The sequence below is a fragment of the Anastrepha obliqua genome, chromosome 5 (genome assembly GCF_027943255.1).
Source record: "Anastrepha obliqua isolate idAnaObli1 chromosome 5, idAnaObli1_1.0, whole genome shotgun sequence".
NCBI lineage: Eukaryota > Metazoa > Arthropoda > Insecta > Diptera > Tephritidae > Anastrepha > Anastrepha obliqua.
The window spans coordinates 116,322,849-116,345,466 of NC_072896.1; the positions used below are offsets into that span (position 1 = coordinate 116,322,849).

General features: G+C 37.6%; 1 protein-coding gene across 1 annotated transcript in view; it reads left to right on the forward strand.

Annotated features, from left to right (window-relative positions):
- Window positions 1-22,618, forward strand: part of LOC129247794 (homeobox protein aristaless) — a 49,616-nt gene that overhangs the window by 18,237 nt on the left and 8,761 nt on the right. The window contains exon 2 of the mRNA XM_054887105.1: window positions 3,967-4,012. Coding sequence (XP_054743080.1) covers window positions 3,967-4,012 — 46 coding nt within the window. The remainder of the gene's footprint in view (window positions 1-3,966; window positions 4,013-22,618) is intronic.

Below are 22,618 nucleotides of genomic sequence, written 5' to 3' on the forward strand. Positions count from 1 at the left end.
TATTTCTTTCTTGATGGGCCAAGGATTTGACGGGGCAAGTAATATGTCCGGTCAATATAAAGGTGTTTAGGCAATTATACGTAATAATTATGCGCCTCATGCTATATACGTTCATTGTGCTGCACATTCTTTGAATCTTGCTATATCCATCACTAGCAACATACCAGCCATTAGAGATTGCCTCGGTACCCTCGAAAATGTCTACAATTTCTTGCATACCCCTAAAAGAAAAGCCATTTTGGAAAACACGATTGAAGAATTTGATGAAACTCCACGAACGAAATCTTTGAAAAGATTGAATCTGACTCGATGGGTTTCGAAATATGAGGCCGTCAACGACTTTTTTGAGTTATTCCCGGGATCTCGCCAAAGATTTGCGCCAGGAAGTAAAAAAGATTCGCGCAAAAGAAGATGCTTTTTCTGCAATTAACGAAGCTTCGAAAAAAATTGCTGAAAATCTTGACATTGAGATCAAACACAAAAGAATAGCGCAGACAAAAAAATCGAGCAAATCCTGAAGTTCAAAGCACGGAAGATTATTTTCGTGTGACAGCGTTTAATCCTTTTTTAGATTTTTACATCATGGATCTTGGAGAAAGATTTACCAAACATGAAAATATATTAGAAAGATTTTCGGCCCTATTCAAGCATGATTTGAACGAAATCGACAAAGTAGCTGATAAATTCATCAAAACAGTCTAGTTTTACCAGGAATTTCTCACATGCTGTTCTTGTCGAATTAAAAGTTTGGAAGCGATATTTAATTCGTAAAGGCGATATCAAACCTGGAAACTCATTGGATCGTTGATCGCTTGAACGGATTGACTGCTCTAGCTATTCATCATGATATTCCAATCACAGCCGATGAAGTCATAGATGAGTTATCGAAAAAATCCCGAAAACTTGATTTTCTTCTTTAATTGATGCAAGAATTTTTTGCATATTGAGGGCATCCAAGTGAAAAAATTTATCCGTAATTTTTTTTTTTGTTTATATAGAGTATGGTAAGTGATTCCCATGATTATGGAAAAAGAAAACCGATAAAAATATTATATATTGAATGTAAAAAAAAGATATTGTCAAATTATCAATTATCAATATAGATTTACTTACCACATCATCGGAATACCAGAACAAATCCATGCTTTTTAAATTTTCAAATATCCTCTTAAAACCTATTGCGCATTTCGTCTGGGTTTACAATTACAACATGCTCGGTTTAGAGTTGGCCTGTGGTTTGCGGAACAACCTGCAATGTTTCTCGTACTCTACGAAGACTACTAAATAATATGCTGGGATCAGACTTCAAAGAATTGACTAGTCTTAGAAGTGCTTAGACACATGATTTTTCCTTTCGTTTCCATTTAACGCACATTGCATGTTTGTATTAAATTTTTTTTGGTAAAACATAATATTTTATTTTCAGTGTTTGAAATTTATTTGGGAGACATGGCAGTGATTGAAAACATTTTTCATTTATTGCGACAAGTGTGGGCTTTGTTTCACTGAATACTATGTAAATACAAGGCGAAGTCCAAAATAAACAAGACTGGCGTTATAAAAATGTTTTCGAATGCGCCATCTTTTTAATGAGTTAGTGCGTTTGAAGTTACATCCCTAGCTGACTTCCAGTGAAAGCTGGGAGCCATTCGGTCAGTGGAAGCGAAGTTATTGCGTCAGTTTGCTTGTGCCATCGGTACAAAAATGCGTCTCGAACAAATAGCTAATATCAAATTTTGTTTTAAGATCAGTAAAACGATTACCGAAACATTTTAATTGATGAAAAAAATGTATGGCGATGATTGTCTAACTCATGCCAGAGTTCATGAGTTTTTTACACATTTTAGAGATGAACGTGAGGACATAAATGACAACGAACGTTCGAGCCGCCAAAAATCAGTAATCAACGAAAACTCCATCAAAATTGTTCGTGAATTTATCAAAAATGAACCGAAATCATTGTTGAAATTCATGGAATCGGTGTTGAATATCTCCAAAACATCGATTTATTGCATTTTAACTATGGACCAAAAATTGCTCAGAATTCAACATTCAGAAGACCTCATTAAAGAGGCGAGAAAAGACGAGAACTTCCTTTACAACATTGTAACTGGTGATGAAATGTAGTGTTTCCAACTTGAACCTGAAACTAAGTGTCAAAGTGCCGAATGGAAGGTCCCAGACGAGCCACCACCCAAAAAATCACTTTTGGAGAAGTCAAAAATCAAGTCGATGCTCATTTGTTTTTACGATTCCAAGGGAATCGCCCACAAGGAATTCGTGGTAATAAGCCAAACCGTCAATGCAATTTTCTATCTTGGCGTTATGAAGCCAATTTTCTATCTTGGCGTTATGAAGCGTTTGTTGCATCGCATTCGTCGAATTCGCTCTGAATACTACGAAGAAGGAAGCTGGCGCTTATTGCATGATTGTGCACCATCTCATCGATCCACTCTTGTGACTGATTTTTTGACTAGAAATCGCATTTTAACCATCAATCACTCACCGTATTCCCTTGAAATGGCTCCCTGTGACTTCTACTTATTCAGAAAATTGCATTTGGCCATAAAAGGAAAAGGTTTTACGTCCGTAGAGGTCATCCAAAAGCCTTGCACTGACATCCTGAAGAAAATTCCGGTCAATGACCTGAAACACTCTTTCGGAAAGCTTTTAGATCGCGCAAAACAGTGTATCGAGGCCAGAGGAGACTATTTTGAATAAATAATCTCGTAGTTATCAGAACAAAGCTTCTGTGGTTTTTGTTTTAGCTCATTCTTTTTTACTTTGGACTTCATCTTGTATTAGGCATTGGTTCTTGAGTTGTGAGTAACTCAGTATTTAGCTCGTATTTGGTGGCTCACATTTAGCATTTGTTGAGTTCGTATCAACTAAAAGAATGGATTATAATTTGAGTGATCTGGATACTTCCAAAATGAGCTATTTAAAGGCACAGGCCGCTTCTTGAGGCGCTGAAAAACCTTGAACTCGCGTTTATTTTTTATGTTTGGGAGCAAATAGAAATCATTAGATGTCAAATGAGGGCTGTAAGGCGGATGACCTATTGTGGCCTTAATCTTTCCTCCGCTCACAGTCAAATTTCTTTCATAACTTCATTGTTAAGCTAGAAATATTCCCACCTAAGTGCCATTTAGATTTCACACGAGCGTGCAACTAAATCACCCAATCAGCGATTTGTAAAAACAAATTAGCAATTTGTAAAAATTTGCAATGAAATCATAAAAATCTCAATAATTATGCATTTTTTCAAATCTTAAAGTACAAAGGACAGACAACAAAGTGGTGGTACGTGTGCCATATTTGCTTCGGGGCGCTTTGAATGGGAATGCATTTGTCAGTTATTTTGAGTTGTTTTGTTTCTATTTATTTTACTTTTTAGTTTTTATGCCTTAAGTGCATTGCTAATTGATCCGTTGGTGGATAACTTTTTTTGTGTTTTTGTTTTTGCAGCTGCAAATCTCACATTTACGTACTTAGCCGACTTTGAAGTTTTGTTGTTTTTATTGTTAGTTAGTGCAATTGCTGCTAGTGCTCGCCTTACTTTTGTTGCAATTATAACTCGCTGCCGCCACATTACCATTTCCCGCTAAACTTGCGCATATCCAATTCGCTTTATGGTTGTCAATTAGTGGCCCGTTTTAAGTTTTTTTCACCATTTTTATTTTTTTTTTTTTTGTTTTGTTTCAATTTTTTGCATTCACTGTAAACATTGTTCAGGATTTAATTAATTTGCTATTGTTTAATTGGTCTCAACAGTCCATTATTCAATTAGCCATATTAAATGGTGGGATAATCAATAATTAAACGATTTGCTGTTGTTTTTCTTATAGTTTTATTATATAAGTTGAAATTTATATATTCTCGTATTGATTTGTTTTGAAACAAGTTTAATTAATATTTACAATAAATTTTATTAATTAGATTTTTTTTATTTCTTTATATTTACAGAGAGGAATTAGCCATGAAAATTGGTCTAACTGAGGCGCGAATACAGGTAAAAGCTTTAGCAGCAAAATATTTAATTACTCACACACAACCCTTTATCCGATGGTATTTTTAAAAGTCCCTGCGAAAATGAAACACTTCATTCAATGTTCTTTTGGTTTGTTGATCCCAGACGAATAATGGGATTTGTCCAAATCTGAAAAATAGCCTTCATTTCTGCAATCTCCCCTTCTCGTTTAAATAAAATATTTTTCCCACCAGCCATATCTTCAAGTTGGGGTACAAATAGTAGTCTGAGGGATCTGACGGAGCCAAGTCGAGAGAATAGGGCGGATGTGAGACGAGTTGGAACCCTATTTCCATTAATTTGCCGACCACATGTACTGAGGCGTGAGCTGGCGCGTTGTCGTAAAAGAAAAGGAAAATCACTCGACTTCCTAGATTCAAGCGAATGCCAAACACTAAGAAATAGACGGATTTGCCTGAAACTTGGTGTATGTGTTCTTCCAAATGATGCTACCAACTAAACATATCCACGATATGCGCCAGTAGTGCCGTCTCCCTGACTTTGCACGAACTTTTCAAACGATTCTCGGAGTACAAATTATTTACAGCTTTTCTTAAAATTTCCTGTTTTCTTGTCGAAAAGAAATTTTTGGAGCTTTGCTCTTATATTTAAAGTTGGGGTGTTTTGTTAACATAACAAGAGAAATCTGTAGTCTAAAGAGACACTAAAAATTTTTCTACCACGCACCAAAATTACTTACACATTTTGATAGTAGCTTTTAAGACACAAAATTTTTTTTCCAAATCAAAAACGCAAGAAAATGAGTCAAATTACTAATATCTGCCTTTGCAAAGACAGTTTAGGAGGGGTAAAATTTCAGGTAAAATTTTCTGTCCGTATGTGCTCAACTTTTTATCTGTTGATCTCAACTTTTAACCAAATTCAATCTATACTCTCAATGCAACTATGCCTAGCCTTTCCGCGTCTTCGAAGGTATGCGGCCATAAAAATCTGAAGCGAGTCATTCCTATATAAAATGTTTTGTTTATAAATTCTGCTTCTTCCTCATATCTATCTTATTTATCTTATCCTCATAACTATCTTGTGATTACCCGGACCTAGCGATTCATATATCTATATACATATAGTCCACCGCTCTGTTAGTATTGACCGGACTAGCCGTATACTACTTTTTGATAGCACCAATAAGTCCCATATCTTTAGTTCATCGAATATTGATCGAAGTGTTAGTCCTCTTACTATTAGTAGCTGCTACTACCGCGATCACAGAAAACTAATGAGGGTTGCTAAATTTAACCTCAATACGGCATTTCCTGTTTCAGACCATTATTTCGAGCATTCGAGCACTTATTTGGTTTTTCATTTCTCGGAGCATAAGTACGTTCCGAGGCCAAGTATGGACTGGCGCTATGCTGTCGAAGATATTTTATGAATCCTCGATGTTCTTTAACACATTTGAATATAATCGTTAGCAAACTGAGTACCTTCATAGCAGCCAGTTTTATGCTTAATCCAGTTTTTCAAGCGGAAATCTATAGCATAGAAATTTTCAACAAAAAATGCCTACGAAAAGGTAACACTTTGAAGCGCATCTGCATTTTAGTAGCCAGCCAAGCAGATTAATATCGCGCTGTAGTCTCACACAATAACATCTCTCACCTCATCCTTCATTGTTTTCAATCTTGGATAGGCACAGCACCTTCTGCTTCACACCCTCTTGTGTTAAGTCAAACGGTAATTTTTCTCACCTCCCCGAAGCTGGAAGTTTGCACAAAATCCAGTTTAGTATTCGTGCTTAGCTCTGAGATAGTACCCTTGGATGTTGAACCATTCTTGTAGCCCAGTTGCCTTCCATTTTTCTTCCATGAATATTGTGTAATATTGGTATTGGTTTTGTTTGCTATAAAGAAAAATTTGTAATATTCATCTTAGACTTAATTTAATCGAAAATATAAAAATATGAAAACAAATTGATTTTCAGACTATCGTACTCTAGTCCACTAAGGAACAAATTTTTAGAAAATTTCATTCATTTTACTATTTTTGCACACTTTGGATTTTGGAGTGGTAGCGCTTTGCCTCATTTCTACAAAATAATTTTTGTTCGAAATTGTGACTCTATGTTATTACTTACTCAGTGCTGCACGCAATAGAACTACGAATAGCCGGCACATATAAATTCTGGAATAGTTTAAAAACCTAGCAAACAGTGAATAGAAGACGATACATCGCCTTGCTAGGTTGGGTACCAGAACATAAGGATCATAACAACAAGGAACAGGCACACTGCCTCGCAAAAATAGCCACCTCAACAATGTACATAAAGGAAGTTATCAACTGGGAAGATAGACGACAACAGACGCACTGAATGCAGAATCCAGGACGGCAAAACAATTTATCACTCTTTCTAAAAGAGCGTCAAGTAGGCTCTTAAATCCAGATAAGTGGGTCTAACGAACTCTTACTGGTTACTTAACAAGACATTGTAGTCCTCATTGTCATTTCCGGAAACTAGGATTAGTACGAGTAGAAGCGTCTTTCGTTCTTGTGAACTGAGCGATGAAATACCTGGGCATATCCTCTGTGAACGTGCAGCTCTCGCAAGCATAGTCTCATTCACCTAAGTGGTGTGACTTTACATCCGTTAATGATACGGAACAAAAATCCTGAGGAGGTGCTCAAACTCAGCCTTCAATTATAGACTCAGAGTTAAGCAACTTGGACCATATCAGATTTTGTAGTGCATTATGACCCGATAGTAATAACTTTCATAATCGAACAGTTATATTTATGTATGTTGAGTATAGATACGCATTGCGGAGATCATCATTGAAATAAATGGATTTGCATTAGTTGGTGTGAGCCAAATTCTTAGCTAACGTGCGACTTGTAAGACAACCCCTTAGTACACAAGGCTTCGCAGCATTATCCCTGCATAGATAATTTGACCTCAATCAATCGTAGCGCAACATAGATAAGAACTGTAGCTACCCCCACAAAAAATGTCTAAAGGAATCAAATCACACGTCCAAGGCGGTCAATCGGTAGGCTCTGGAGAAGACTAAAAAGATTGTTCGAATAATGTTCCTATTTCCTTCTATATATGGCAGATTGCTACACCCTATTTTAATAGCTTAACACTTGGATGTTTGGCATTGACAGCGGGATGCAAAAAATAGATAATTATTTGCCTAATCGCGCGTATAGATATATTTATAAATATATATAGATATAGATATAATAATTTTGTAAATGAGTTTGAAGCGGTGAAAACTTTCACACATTTGGAGTTAAAACTAAGGCACAACAATGCAATGACCAACCCAATCGACGAAAGAAAACAAGCAATATTCTATTATACACATTATCAAACTTTTTAAATCAATGCTTTGAATAGGCCTTGCAAAATTACGCTGTATAAATCTGTAGTCCGACCAGTTCATTGCTGCGGTTGGGAGTCGTTGACTGTAAGCGAAAAACACGAAAACAAACTCCAAGTTTAAAAAAAAAAATGTTGCGGAAAATCTTTGATGCATTCAAAGGCAACGGCGAATGGCGTATTCCATGGAACCATGAAGGATTGTAGGGTCAAATGGAGTCATTTTGCGCTCACATTTGTTTTGGTCACAAAATGATGACGAATAAACTTGAAAAGCATTGACAAAAGATGCCTCTAGCAGACTACCCCAAAAAGTGGCATTTTCGTGTCTCGCGCCGCTTCTTTAGACACTTTTTCTTCTTCATCTACTCATCAAGACAGAAATTAATTTCATCGCCAAAATTTGGTTCAACTACCAGTTTATTTCCAGTACATTCACGGTATATACGACGCAAATAAGGCTTCAATGTTTCAATCCCTGCAGCTGTTAGGTTTAATACGAATATAAGCCAAACTCATCGCTTCAAACAGTTCACATAGTGAATGACATACGCCGTTTAGAGTACGTAGAACTGATTCGATGTAATTCTGTGTCTGAACTAAAGGTGGTTTCGGTTTCACATTTAATAACTTTTTCAAAATTTGGGCAAAACGTTCGAATAAGTCAGTGTGTTTGGCCGGATGGGGTTGAAATAGTTCATGTAGTGTATAACGTTCGCCACCTAGAATCGGCAGAAGAAATTCAATGTAAATCGGAAGTAAAGGTCGTTTTATTTTCAAGTTTAATAAAGGTTTCGAGATTTTGAAAAAATGACTCATTGGATGGATGGGGATTACCTTAAAGAAATTAGAGTAGGAAAAATAAACCTAAATTAGAGAACTTATAAACCAAACTGAATTTTAATGTGATAGCATACGGTACGTTTTCCATCGAGAGCCGAATGGGGCAAAGGGAAGGCGATTGGAAGATATGATATTGCAATCTAAACTGGCGGGTCTAAGATGAACTGTGGTGTGGAAGTTGACATCCATTCGGAGCCGCTCAACCTATCTCAGTCAATTCAACTGTCAGCATGTTCCAAGCAGAACTGCTATCGATCAGAGAAGCATGTAAATCACTAAAACTCTATAGGGAAGTTGGTGCAAGAGTAGCTATTTTTTCAGGCAGTCAAGCAGCTATTAAGACCTTAGACTCCAACTTCATTTCATCCAAACTAGTTTTACAGTGTAGAGAGGAACTAGAATTGCATAATCATTGGCTTGAAATCACTCTGATATGGGTTACCGGTCACAGGAACATACGGGGTAATGAGATAGCAAATGAGCTAGCAAGAAAAGGCAGTCGCCACCCCACTCAACACAATAAAATCATACATTGCTTCACATTATCATGCTTTAGCCGAAAGAAGGTGGAAGCAATTCACTACATGTATTACAACAAAAAACACATGGCCGTCATACAAAATCCCAAGGATGAATGATCTGTTAGGATGCTCTCGGCCAAACATCTCACGCATCACTGCAACCCTTACAGGCCATTGGAAGGTAGCGGATCATGCAGCCTGACTCAACCTCCCTTTCAAACCCATCTGCAGAAGCTGTCAAGTGGAACGGGTGAAGGAAAGTCTTCTTCACTACTTATGTGAATGTCCAGGGCTAGCTAGGGTACGACTCCGCTGCTTCGGTAAGCCTTTCCTACAACAAATTAATGAAATCTCAGACATCGAGATAAAGAATTTGCTGCAAAAAGGATCTGACTTCGAAAAAAAGCAGAACATCATCACAAGAGTACAATGGTAGTAAAACTGCACTGGTCGTTAATTAGGATTATTTCAGTAGAAATACTCATCCACTTCAACAACAACAACAATAACAGCGTATTTCTTAATAAATACCACACAGATTCAATTTTAGAATTTTATGCAAAAATTTGAAAAATTTCACAAGCTTTTCATCCCAATTCCATGGTTTTTAATTCGAATTTCTAGAAAGATATTTGGTACGCAGTTTTATAAAGTACAAGTTTGAAGCTACAAAATCACGCTAATTTTTTATAAGTTTTTCCATATAACGAATGTACTTTTTTTATGTGGATAAAATGCGCAACAGTGTTAGGGAAAAATATTAAAAAAAAACTATATATTTAAGGTGGTCTTAATAACGAAAATAATAACCTATACCAGCTTCTGAGGTAATTTCAAACAATAAGCTTAGTTTCACCGAGCTTCATTCCTCTACATTCCGTCATAATCTCTTACTTCTCACTAAAATGCAAAGTGACGTAAATCGTTTGTAGTTCTCATGCAGTTTAATAGCTTTTAATTTGTTTTGAATACAATTTCGCTACTAACAAGATCCTTGTTCGCCACACTTAGCTTAAAAAATGTGTACATGTGTTTGTATTCACACTTTGCATGCAATTATTTGGTATGTAAAACTTTAATGGATTAAAAGATTGTAATAAGCAAATGTGAAAATCATTACTTTTATCACACTTATGTGCATGTATGCTAATTCACACACACATGTAAAGATGTATGTGTGTGTAGATTTTATGAAACATGCACTGATCAAACGGCACAACTACCAGCGCGCATGCATAACAATAAAACTGCAAATTACAACAAATACAGCCACTGGTAATTTAAATATAAAAATGCAAATTAAAATGTTCATCTGGTTTCAATTACAGTAATTGACTTGCTGATAATAATGATGGCGGCAGTGATGGTGGCGGGGTTGCGGTGGCAATGAAAGTGCCGTCGGCAGCTATAAACTTGGTGGCCCCTGTTGATAGTTTCATGCCATTGCATTCAATGCAAATTGCAAATTGCTAAATAATAGAGCATGTCAAATTCAATTAACTGTGCTTTTGTTTTTGTTCTTGTTTTTACCATTTTTTGTGTTTTAGTACTTTGCATGGTCGCGGCATGACTACTTCAATTAATTTACTGCAGCTTTGTAGCGTTAAATGAAAATAATTTAGTAGCAAAAAAAAAACAAAACAAAAACGATTTGCAAACAATTATATGCAACGCGATATTTCTTTTGTTCAATGTGCCACATACTTGCAGTTTGCACTAAATTTGCTAAGAAAAAATTCTAATTAATTTTGCTAAATTAAATTGTGGCTTGCGACCGTAAAAGCTATTAAGTTGGCAAAGCCAGATAAATTAGTTTTTCAATGCATTTATTTACTATGTTTTGCATTTTTGTATTTAAATTAAAACCCTGATTTCTCCAAACTGCACCCTTAGGCGTACAAAAGTGTACAAAAGACTTAAGCCACAAACTTGATATTGAATCTTGGCACGGCTTAGCCACGACTATGGATATGCACATACATATCTATTACTCACAATACAATTTAATGCCAGTCATAATCACCACCATTAGTGGCAACTCAATCAATCTGCACATGCAATGTGCCACCAACAAAAAGCATGCATACACGCACACACAGGCACACAACATAAGTGCTTACGCTTGTAGTTATGTGCCAAAGCCTCCTTCAACCTGATATTCGCATATTCGTGCTGGAACGTTATTCGCTACGCTAATAAACTCACTACCGCAATAATGACAGCTGTAACAGAAATAAACAACAACAATTCGAATAAAAATAGTAATAAGAAGACAATAACATAAGCAATTACATTCAATAAAATAGTTGCTTTAAAATTTGATTTAGAGAAAACAAATAAGGACGTCGGTGTTTAATGTTTCGTAGCTGAAGTTAATCAAGACACAATTTAAGAGCTTAGAATTTGATATAAAAAAAGGTAGTGCTTTCTATTTGGAAACTATAGACGCACAAGGCTTTAAATTCTAAAGCATTTCAGTGTCTACTTTCCCAAATGAACCTAATCAGTTCTCGAATGGCTAGTCGTATATAGATGGTCCTATGTTTGTCGTATATATGAAGTACTCACATGAAAAGTTGCAGGGCTTATCTATCAGGTCAGTCCATAAGCTCGTGATGGTTTTAAAATTAATAAAAAAGATGTTTAAAGTATTTATTAATCAATAATATATTTTCCTTCATTAGCTACAATGTCTTCCCAACCTTTAGGCAAATTTTGAATTCCTTGCTCAAAAAATTTGTTGTCCTTGGAGCCAAAATACGCTTCGATATCCCTTTTTATAGCTTCTTTTAAGGAGTAGTTCTTGTTACTCATATGGGATTGAAATCCACGGAAAAGGTGATAATCAGGTGCAATATCTGGAGAGTATGGTGGATGCGAGCTCCCATCCGAGCTCGTTCAGCTTGCCTAATGTTTGCCTTGCGGTATGAGGTCTTGCGTTGTCGTGGTGAGACAAAACTTTGCGTCTATTCACTAAAGACGGTCGATTTTTTTTAAGTGCCTCATTTAGATTTGATAGCTGATGGGAATAATAATCAGCAGTTATCGTCTGGTTTGGTTCCAGAAGTTCATAATAAACAATACCGGTCATATCCCACCAAATAGACAGGAGAATCTTCTTGGGGTGAATGCCATCACTAGGGGTCGGTTCTGGTGCTTCGTTTTTATCTAACTATTGGCGTTTGCAAATAGAATTATTGTCAATGACACATTTTTCATCACCAGTAACGATACGGTTCAAAAAACTTTCATTTTCAAGCCGTTGCAGCAGTTGAGAACACACATTCACTCTCGGCTGAAGATTGGCGACGGAAAGTCTATGCGGAACCCATTTTCCCAGCTTTGAAACCTTTCCCAACTGAAAAAGTGCCTATGAACTGTTCCATCCGATGAATTTAACCTCTGAGCTATCATATCGACTGTAAAATTTTGCTCAGCTTCCACGAGTTCGAGCAAGACGTCGGAGTTAAAGACTTCAGGACGACCAGCGCGCGGGCCATCCTCCACGTCACAGTTACCACTTCGGAATTTTGTAAACCACTTTTGCGCAGTCCTTACACTCACGGTATCCTCTTCGTGAACAGTGTTTATTTTTGCATCAGCAGTTGTTGCATTTTTACCACTTTTATAAAAAAAAAATACAAAATATGCCTCTTATACGCGTTCGAAGATTCCATTTTATTTTTTAACAACACGTGCTTCTATACGCGATTGAAATCACTTGTTGAATACACAATATATCAAAGAAAATATAAATAGTTCGTTGTATTCCGCGAATAATTTTTTGTATGCAAAAATCGTACAAAAGTGAAATTATGGGTAAAATACGCACGAACTTATGGACTGACCTGATACTTGCCGACGCAGTTAGAGTTTATGTTATTTAGCCACAAATACTATTTTACTCTAACTTACCTGTAGATTACTCGGATCTTTAGTTTGAGATGCACGCAATAGAACTCGGGCTGAGGAGTTGTATACTCTAATTTTTTTTAATATATGAAAGCAATAGAATATCAAGTTGCGCAGCCGACTAGTGTAACATTTCAATAATTGTCGGTAGAATTTTTATTTCCGGATTTCCCAAAAGGATATTAGTTGCTGGTTGAAATATCCATGCCAGGCAAAATGTGCATTGCCAGCTTTCATCACTGGTATCAAATAGGACTGAAGAAAATGCAGTTAATACGTGCTCAGCAGATTTACTAATGAGGCATAAATAAAGTCTACCTGCTGATATCAGAGAAGAAGATATTTTATCGAGTAAGAGCTGCTGGTTTTTTAGTGCATTTTTGCATAGTTGACAAATATTATTGAATATCTTCGTTGATATCCAGGCCGCCTTGAAGGCAATAGAGTCTTAATTAATGGAATTAACGAAATGATTATAGAGAGAATTTTTGATTCACTAGCTTTGAAATACTGAGCATAATGGAAGCACATACACATAAAAGGTGATCAATTTGGAGGTATCGGATTTTAAATTGCAATGAGAAAACAAAATTCAAATTGATTTGGCAGTCTTTATTATTTTTGTGTAGCCATTCATGACATTTATTTTTTAAAGACAATCCTTTTGAAATATTGGCCGCTACTGCATCGTAATTCGGCCATCCGTAAACACCAATTTTAAATTACTCATTGGAGGACTTCGGTCGGTGAAAAACTGTAGTAATGTTGGCTTCCAATGCCGGAATCGGAGCTGGTTTATCCACAAAGTATTTAGACTTTACATACCCCAACACATAAAAGTTCAAAAGGATATCACACCATCTTTGTGGCCAATCCAATCCTTCTGGTCCGAGACAAGTGATAAATTGCTCATCGAAACGACAGTAAATCCATTATTTCACGGGCTGTATGGCAAGTATCTCCATCTTTCTGAAACCAAATGTTGAAGAGATCACGGGCGTCAATTTCGGGCACCAAAGAGTCGTTTATCATGGCGCGATAGCGTTCGTCATTCACTGCAACATTGGCGCTAGCCTCGTATTTGAGGAAATATGCGCCGATATTAATTCCAGCCCATATGCCGCACTAAATAGTAGTTTTCAATGGAGGTAATGGCTATTCTTGAATGGCGTCGGATTACTTTTCATGCCAAATATGGCAATTTTGCTGATTGACGTAGCCATTAAGCCAAAATCTCAGCCTCATCGCTGAACATCATAAGTTGGCCTGGGCGCGCAATGAACACTTTTCACAGAGCGTCAATTTTCGTAATACAGTTGGACGATTTGTAAATGTTGTTGAGGTGTAAGTCTTTCCCTGATAAAATGTCAATGAATACTGAAAAAATATGTAAAAAAAAAAATTTGGCAGTAATCACGCCTGATCTGTCAAAAACCCCCTATTGTAAAAGTACCTCCAATCTGATTACCCTTTAAAACTAGCCTTAAATGGTATTGAAATAAAGCAGTTTTTACTGTACCCTATAAAATTTGGCTAACCTCCAATATGCACTTTCGCATTATCTTGAAACACAGATTGGTACTTTTACAAAACCGCTATCGCTTAGAACTGATAAGCCGTAAAAAATATTACCTACAGGCTACAAAAACTACAGTGAGGTATCTGTTCATTATGACTAAAGTTAGATATGAAAATCTTAATAAATTTTGAAGTAAAATAAGTACAGTATTGTGGCATCACTAAACCTCTGATGAGGGATTTGAGTGATATTTCTCCATATAGAAGTTTGGAAGGTGAAGAAAAGATGGCACGATTCTTTAGTTGGTTTTGAAATCTGCTGAAGCATTGCAATTGGCGGTGGAGACTCTTCACCTAAAAGAACGATAATAACAGATAAAAAAATCTGCATAACTGTATATAGTAGAGCAAATTGTGTAATACAGACAGTATATATTGTAGATCATCATTGCAGCTCGTCAAGTACGATTCGGTTCATTGTGTCGCTTCTCCTAGCATTTATAAGGCAAAAATCTGCATTAACATCATCTGCCCATCTTCTTGGCAATCTTCCATGCTTTTTCCTGCCCGTAATAAGAGAGTTGAAGGTCTTTTTCGTAATTCCGTTGTCGTCCATCGTGAGTAGGTGCTTCACAGTCATATGTTGCTACTGGCCTTTTTAGGGGCTGTAGATCTATAGCTTACACGTCCTCGATAGTAATTTATTTTTAGAAGATTCAAGTGCGCAAAATAACTTCTATTAACAGTTTGCTGTCTTTTTTCACGCCCGTTAGGGGGTCCGCAGCGCTGCAGCGCGCTGGTGAGGCTTACACCCAGGTATTTAAAACTCTCCACGTTGTGAAATACAATATATATGGGCCGACCTTAAGAGGTATTTTGTTTATCTACATTAAAGGCCGACTAGCTTTGCTTTAGTTGTCAGCTCCAGCGTACCGTCGGCAAGTGCCTCTTGGTTTCTTGCAACAATTGTAAAGTCGTCAGAACTGGACGGTCTTCGTGAAAATGTTAGCTTCAGTGTCAATATCTTCTTGTTTCCCTCCTGTGACAACATCAAATTGGGCCATATAACATATCACCACCTGGTGTGAGTTTCCTCGCACTTCTTGCCGACGAAGTATTAAAGGCAGTTTATTTCTATCGATGATATCGAAAGATATTACAATGCTATTAGGTGCGCAATTAAGTTCTCGCTGTTTTTTTGATAAAAATACAACTTTATTCTGAAAAAATTGTTACAAGTAAATCATTGAAAGTATTGCCCATAGCTGGCTACTACTTTTTCCCATCGTTCTGGTAGATTTCGTATACCGTCGCGGTAAAACTGTTCATCTTTTGAGGCTATCCACGCATCAAGCCATTTTTTGATGTCTTCATATGAATGAAACTGCTGGTGGCATCGATCGGAACAGGTGATAATCGGACGGCACAATATTTGGAGAATATGACGGGTGAGGTAGGATAGCCATTTCATTGTTTCCAGGTAGGTCTTAACGGGTTTGGCAACGTGAGGCCGAGCGTTGTCATGCGTTAGAATCACTTTTTCATGTCTCTCCGCGTATTGCGGCCGCTTCTCGCGCAATGCTCAGCTCAATCGGCTCAATCGCATCAATTAAAGTCGATACCAATCCCCCAACTTGGTGTCACCAAATACATAGCATCATCTTCGCAGCGTGAATATTCGGCCGAGGCGACGACGTAGAAGCATGATCGGGCAGTTCCCATGACTTTCTTTACTTTATATTGCTGTAATGAATCCATTTTTCATCACCCGTCACGATGCGATGAAGAAACCCCTTCCTTTTTTTTTTTTTGCCGCTGGCGCAGTTGTTCACAGGCGAAAAAACGACGTTCAACATTCCTTGGTTTTAACTCATAAGGAACCGAAGTCCCCTGTTTCTGAATCATTCCCAAAGCATGCAATCGCTTGGAAATGGATTGGCGGGAAACTCCTAATACTGAAGCAAGCTCTTCTTGCGTTTGACACGGATCCTCCAATTCGCGTCTTCGAAGGTTTTTGTCCTACCTTCACGCGAACGGACGTCAACATTAAAATCACCGTCTTTGAAGCGACAGAACCAATCGCAGCACGACGGAACCAATCTCACTTAAAACAGCATCTCCATAAACTTTTTGTAGCTCTCGATGCGCTTCAGCCGCCGTTTTTTTTTTTTTTTTTTTGAATGAAAGAGGAAAGTCAACACTTTCAGCACTTGACGATTATTCGGCATCCGCACAAAATCAGATATTTTCACAAAACCAAAAGTATATGATACCAAAGCAAAGTGCCATTTAGAACCACTAAAAATATACAACTCCCTCTCCAACATTTCAGTTAAAACTCCTTCTTTGAGATCAAACTCACATCATTAGTAAAGAGTTGACGAGTTAAACATTTTCTATTTACTCAGAAAATTGAGTTTGTATTAAAGCATTGAGTAAGTAATAACTGAAATTAGATTTTATGCATAAAACCCCTTCGCTCAGATATAAAAGTACGGACAAATTTTCCTAGAAAATCGGTCTGCATAACCTCTATTTGTAAGAGAACTCCTATCTTTGCAACTCAAAATAAAGTCATAAGCAATAATGAATTTTATTTTCATAAGGGGTATAAAACTACAGCCTCAATTACCGCTGATGGCATTGTTGACCGCTGCTCTCCTCTTCAGATGATTTTTGTTTTTGCTGCCATAACATTGTTTTTCATTCATGTTTTTTTTTTTGTTTTTGACACACATCACCTGCAAGTACCATACATACATACTTTCGGCATGTATGTGCATATGTAAGTATGTATACACTATGGAAATACCTTTCAGTGTATTATGACGTGTGTTTGCTGCTGGCAGTTTTATTGTAGCCCGCAACTAATCGTAAATTAACGCTAATTAGTTAAGCCGCTGGATAATTGCAAATTAACCGCATAAAGATAAAGCCAAGCAGCAGCATATGAGTGTACTCCAACACATGCGCACATACTTCAGATTACATACGTACACATGCACGTACATTAAGGTTTGAAGCCGCACACATGAAAGCATGCAGACAAATAGATGAACATAAATTGTGTGCCGTTGTTATACTTATGTATGTATGTATGGGTATTTTTAAATTATTTGCCGCCCCTGTCAGTCTCTGCTCGCCGACGAATAATCAAGTCAGTCAAGTGTATTAATTGATTCTGTGAAAAATAATCACATCAACACATCACAGCGAGTGTAAACAATACACCTGTAAAGGCATTGCCTGACATGCATACATTTTCGCTGATTCGCGCAAATACTCGTACTTGCCACCTGCCGTGGCACTGCAAGTTTGTATGAAGCCTGGCCATGACTTTGCCGTGCAGGCCACTTAATTTGAAGTTGCGGTAGAGCATTTTAATTTACTATACAAGAAAATAGTTTTGTTTGTTTGTTATTAGCAAGCAGTATTTACTCTGGTTGAGACGATTGTGATATGGGCTGATCTACATATCAGGTGAAGAAGGTGAAGGTTCTAAAAATTTGTTCGTCTTATTTCGACAGTGAAATGTGCACATGAATATCTGTTTTCCTGCAGTGACTGAAATCCTATTTATGTGGAAGGCGTATGTGCTCTTGGTAGAATAATTTATTACAAACTTATAAATGATTGCTAATTTTATATACCTATTCAGCTATTGGTCCATAGATGTCGCTAGGAGTATTTTTAAACCTTCCCAAATGTTTTGTTTTTTCGTCTGTCATCTGTCAACAATGTTCAGTTCATTGTTTGTTATGTTTTATACAACAATGAATTTTTGTCGCTCTTAAAAATGTCGAATTTCGTGCCTTCAAACTACGATTTGCGGACATCGCTCATTTTCTGTTATCAATTGAAGAAAAACGCTTCTCAAGCTCATCAAATGCCTATAGAAGCTTATGGTGGGCATGCTCTAAGTAGAGCACAGTGCTTCAGGTGGTTTGAAAAATTCCGAAGTGGTGATTTTAGCGTGGAGAACGAGGACCGTGGCCGGCCACCGAAAAAGTTTGAGGACGCCGAATTGCAAGCATTGTTGGATGAAGATGGATGGTCAAACGCAGGATATGATGGCAGAGCAGTTGGGAGTGACCCAAAAACCCATTTCCAAACGTTAGAAAGACATGGGCATGATTTTAAAGGTCGGACGATGGGTGCCACTTAAACTGACAGTGTGACAATGCACCGTCACATCGAACAAGAGCGACCCGGGAATTGGTTGAGCTGTACGATTGGGAACCGCTGGTGCATGCGGCTTACTCACCAGACTTGGCGCCTTCCGATTATCATTTGTTTGCATCGATGGGCCACGCACTTTCCGAGCAGCGCTTCAATTCTCACGAAGAAGCCAAAAAATGGCTCGATGATTGGTTTGCGGCCAAAGACGGCCAATTTTTTTTGGCGCGGCATCCACAAATTACCTGAGAGATGGGAAAAATGTATCACTAACGATGGTTATTATTTTGAAGATTTGTAACAATTTTTTGCTAATAAGCTGTTGAAATTGAAAAAAAGTCTCATTTCATAGGTATATACTTACATTTTACTAATTTAATATTTTTTTACATTTTATTTTAAAGCTCGGACCCTAAAAACATTCAGGGGAATACATTTTTAATTTCATAAAAATTTTTTTTAAACAACTTTTTAATCATTTCTAATAATTTAATGGACTATTGTTAAGTTCGTGCGGTTTTTTTTCGAAATTTGAAACTTTATTGACGTAAAATGGTTACAAATTTAATATTCAAAGTATTGTCCATCGCTTACTACTACTTTTTCCCATCTTTCTGGCAATTCACGGATTCCCTTTGTGAAAAATTCGGTCGGTTTTGCCGCAATCCACGAATCGATCCATTTTTTGACTTCATCGTAATTACGGAAGTGCTGGTCAGCCAGGCCATGTTGCATCGATCGGAAGAGATAGTAATCGGATGGCGCAAGGTCTGGACTATACGGCGGGGGGGGTAGGACATCCCATTTGAGCGTTTCTAAGTATGTTTTGACCACTTGTGCAACATGTGGCCGAGCAATGTCATGTTGCAAAATAACTTTGTCGTGTCTATCGGCGTATTGCGGCCGTTTTTCTCCCAGTGCTCGGCTCAAACGCATCAATTGTCGTCGGTAGACATCCCCCGTAATCGTTTCATTCGGTTTCAGTAGCTCATAATACACAACACCCAGCTGGTCCCACCAGATACACAGCATAACCTTCAGGCCATGAATATTCTGCGCCGACGTCGATGTTGAAGCATGGCCAGGGTATCCATACGTTGCCCGACGTTTTGGATTGTCGTAATGGACCCACTTTTCATCGCCAGTCACAATTCGATGCAAAAAACCCTTTCTTTTGTGCCGTTGAAGCAGTTGTTCGCATGCCATAAAACGGCGTTCAACGTCTCTTGGCTTCAATTCATACGGCACCCAATGGCCTACCTTTCGGATCATTCCCATGGCTTTTAAACGTTTGGAAATGGTTGATTGATCAACTCCCAAAGTTTTTGCAACCTCTTCTTGCGTTTGAGCCGGATCTTGATCGAGCAATTCCTCCAATTCGGTATCCATGAACTTTGGCGGCGCACCCTCGCGTTCTTCGTCTTCCAAGCCAAAATCACCACTTTTAAAGCGTGCAAACCACTTCTGGCACGTTTGCTCAGCTAGAGCATGCTCACCATAAACTTCCACCAAGATACGATGACATTCGGCTGCTTTTTTCTTCATATTAAAATAATGAAGAAGAATTCCCCGCAAAAACACATTATTTGGCACGAAATTCGACATTTTCAAGTGTGGTAAAAATATTGTTGTTTACGCTTCAAATAAAAAACTTATACTGACGTTTGTGCCTTACGACAGTAGCTCTCCAATGAATGGTTGGAAATGTGGATCGATGGAATAATAATCAAGTTACGCCATCTGTTGTAAAACCGCACGAACTTAACAATAGTCCTATTATTTAAAATAATTTTGAGACATTAACTTAAATATATTAAATTTTTTTGCATATGAGGAGATTTAAAATGCTTAAAGCAGCATTAAAGCCGTCGTCTTTTGGAACCGTCGCCCATGTGGAACAGCTTTCGCAATACTTCAGAGTGGCATTCCATCTTTCTCATTACCAGATCTATGCTTGTGTGCCTGCGTCCAGGCTCCACTTCCGAAAATTCATTGCAAATTCCCCACATTTGCTCGCTGCTTAGCATCTTGTCGATCGATTACATTTCCGACTGCTTTATCCAACGTTCTTGTTCACAACACGTGCATTATAAAAATGCGCATTCACCGTCATCTTCGACTGCACACCGTATCTGCATGTGGGATGTTCATATTTCCCTATTTAAACAGGTATTTCTGGAACTACCTGTGCCCCGAAAGCATTTGGATTGTATAAAAATTGACTTCATCGAAGTTCGTACTGTACCATACAGCGACATCTTTTATTAACCTAACCGTCCATTTGCTGCGTGTTTCGTTTCTCCAGGAGGATTGCCTCAGCCTTAACGTTTCGTCCTTTATTTAGCGCGCTGCAGGTTTGCTAGCTTATTCTTCCATCCCCTCGTTCTTTAATGTCCACAACTTTTTCCTCTTAAAGGTCAGTAAATCTCTCGGTATTGAACCGGTTATCACTTGAACAGCTGGCCCTGATACTCTGCGGTAGACAGACACAACTCTCAGAGCTGCCGTTCGTTGTACCGATGCGAAAAGCTTACACCTATGATTTACCTCTAGCTCATTTACCATATAAAAGAATGGAGAGCGTAGTAACCGTCATTTTATTTTCTCTGTCTACTGAGAGGGGATGCCATTTTAGCGGCTTTCTCTGCTGTGTCTTTAGGCCCAGAAAGTCCAGTCTTATGCCTTTCTAACATTTTTGTGGTTAACTTCAAACGGAATGTGCTTTTTGGTTAGAAGTATCAGCTCCGTTTTCTCTGTGGCTAATTTGAGAATCCAGCCTTAACTCTTAAAAAATCGAGATTAAAAAAAACTGCGCTTAGCGTAGTACACATAACAGAAGTGAAACTTTCAAGGCAGACAAAGAAGGAGGGAGAGCCCGAGGGAGAATGAGAGAGAGAGAGAGAGAGAGAGAGAGAGAAAGAGTATATATCTAAATAAATTCACAACATTTGCAGAGAATACAAATAGACAAAATTTACAAAAAACGGAGAAGGGTCGACCGGTGAAGGTAAACGCGACACACAAACCGTGGCAACAAAGCGCAATACTCCGAGCGTTTATCACCCGGACAAACGCAGCGATTCCAGGACTGCAGCAACGGCTCAAATTACCGCCAGGCAATACCAATAAATCCGACGCCGGAATGGATAGCACTTTAAAGTACCTACGCACAAGGAATACCCAGGAAACGGAAATAAGCGCCAAAAAGTAGGCACCAAATAAAAACACCGAAAAATTGGGACCAAAAAACATCCCAAACAGTAGGCACCAAAGAAATGTAACGCCAAAAAGTAGGCACCAAAAATATACTTCCTACAAGTTTTCACCAACAAACAAGCGCCAAAAAGTAGGCAGCGTTATTTTTTACTAGAAATAGTCTAAAGTGTATCTAAGATATATATAAGGTATAGCTCTCTCTCTCCTTTTCCTCTACATTATATCTTTTTTCTCTCTCGCGGAACGAAAATGCCCAAAACGTTGCATAGCCTTGAAATGTTACTCACCATTCTCGCTCGCCCATCGACGCCAAAGAAATGTCACTTCAAAAATAATTATTAATTATTTGATCATCCCTGATGCACAAGGTACAATAAATAATTTTTTTTTTTAATAATTTCAATAATCTTGCACAATACATAATAAACTATTATAAAATATTTTTTTCCGTTAAAAATTACTAGACTATTAAATCTATATAAGTATTTTTAATAAATCCATTAATAAATAAAAAAAATTAATAAACAAATATTAAAATACAATTGAATACATAGGCTAAAAAGTCCCGAGCCTAACACTGAGATTGCACTAGATTTTCATGCATTCACCTCTTTTCTAGAAGTACTATCTAACCTTAAAAAGACAGCTGTTAAAATTTCATGAAATTGTATTCATTCGTTTGTGAGTTATTAAGACAAGAGTGGCGCTACTTTTCTTATCTTCCAAAAAATGGATTAAAAAGAATTTCGTGTTTTCATTTTGATCAGCTTCTTGTTGGTGTATACGCCGTTTAAGCGAAGCTAGTGCTTGAAAATTGTTGTGGGGACACCAGTCCATCAGAAACAACAAGAAAACGATGGTTTCCTGACTTCAAACGTGGTAGTAGAGACAGCGATGCTGCACAACGCAGTGGACGTCCAAATAAGGCGGTAACACCAGAAAGCATCAAAAAACATGCAAAAACATTTAGAATGATCGAAAAGTGAAGTTGCTGAGTTAGCTGAGATATCAAAAGCTAAATATTTGCATTTTTCTCGGAATCTAAATCTTTTTAAAGGAATT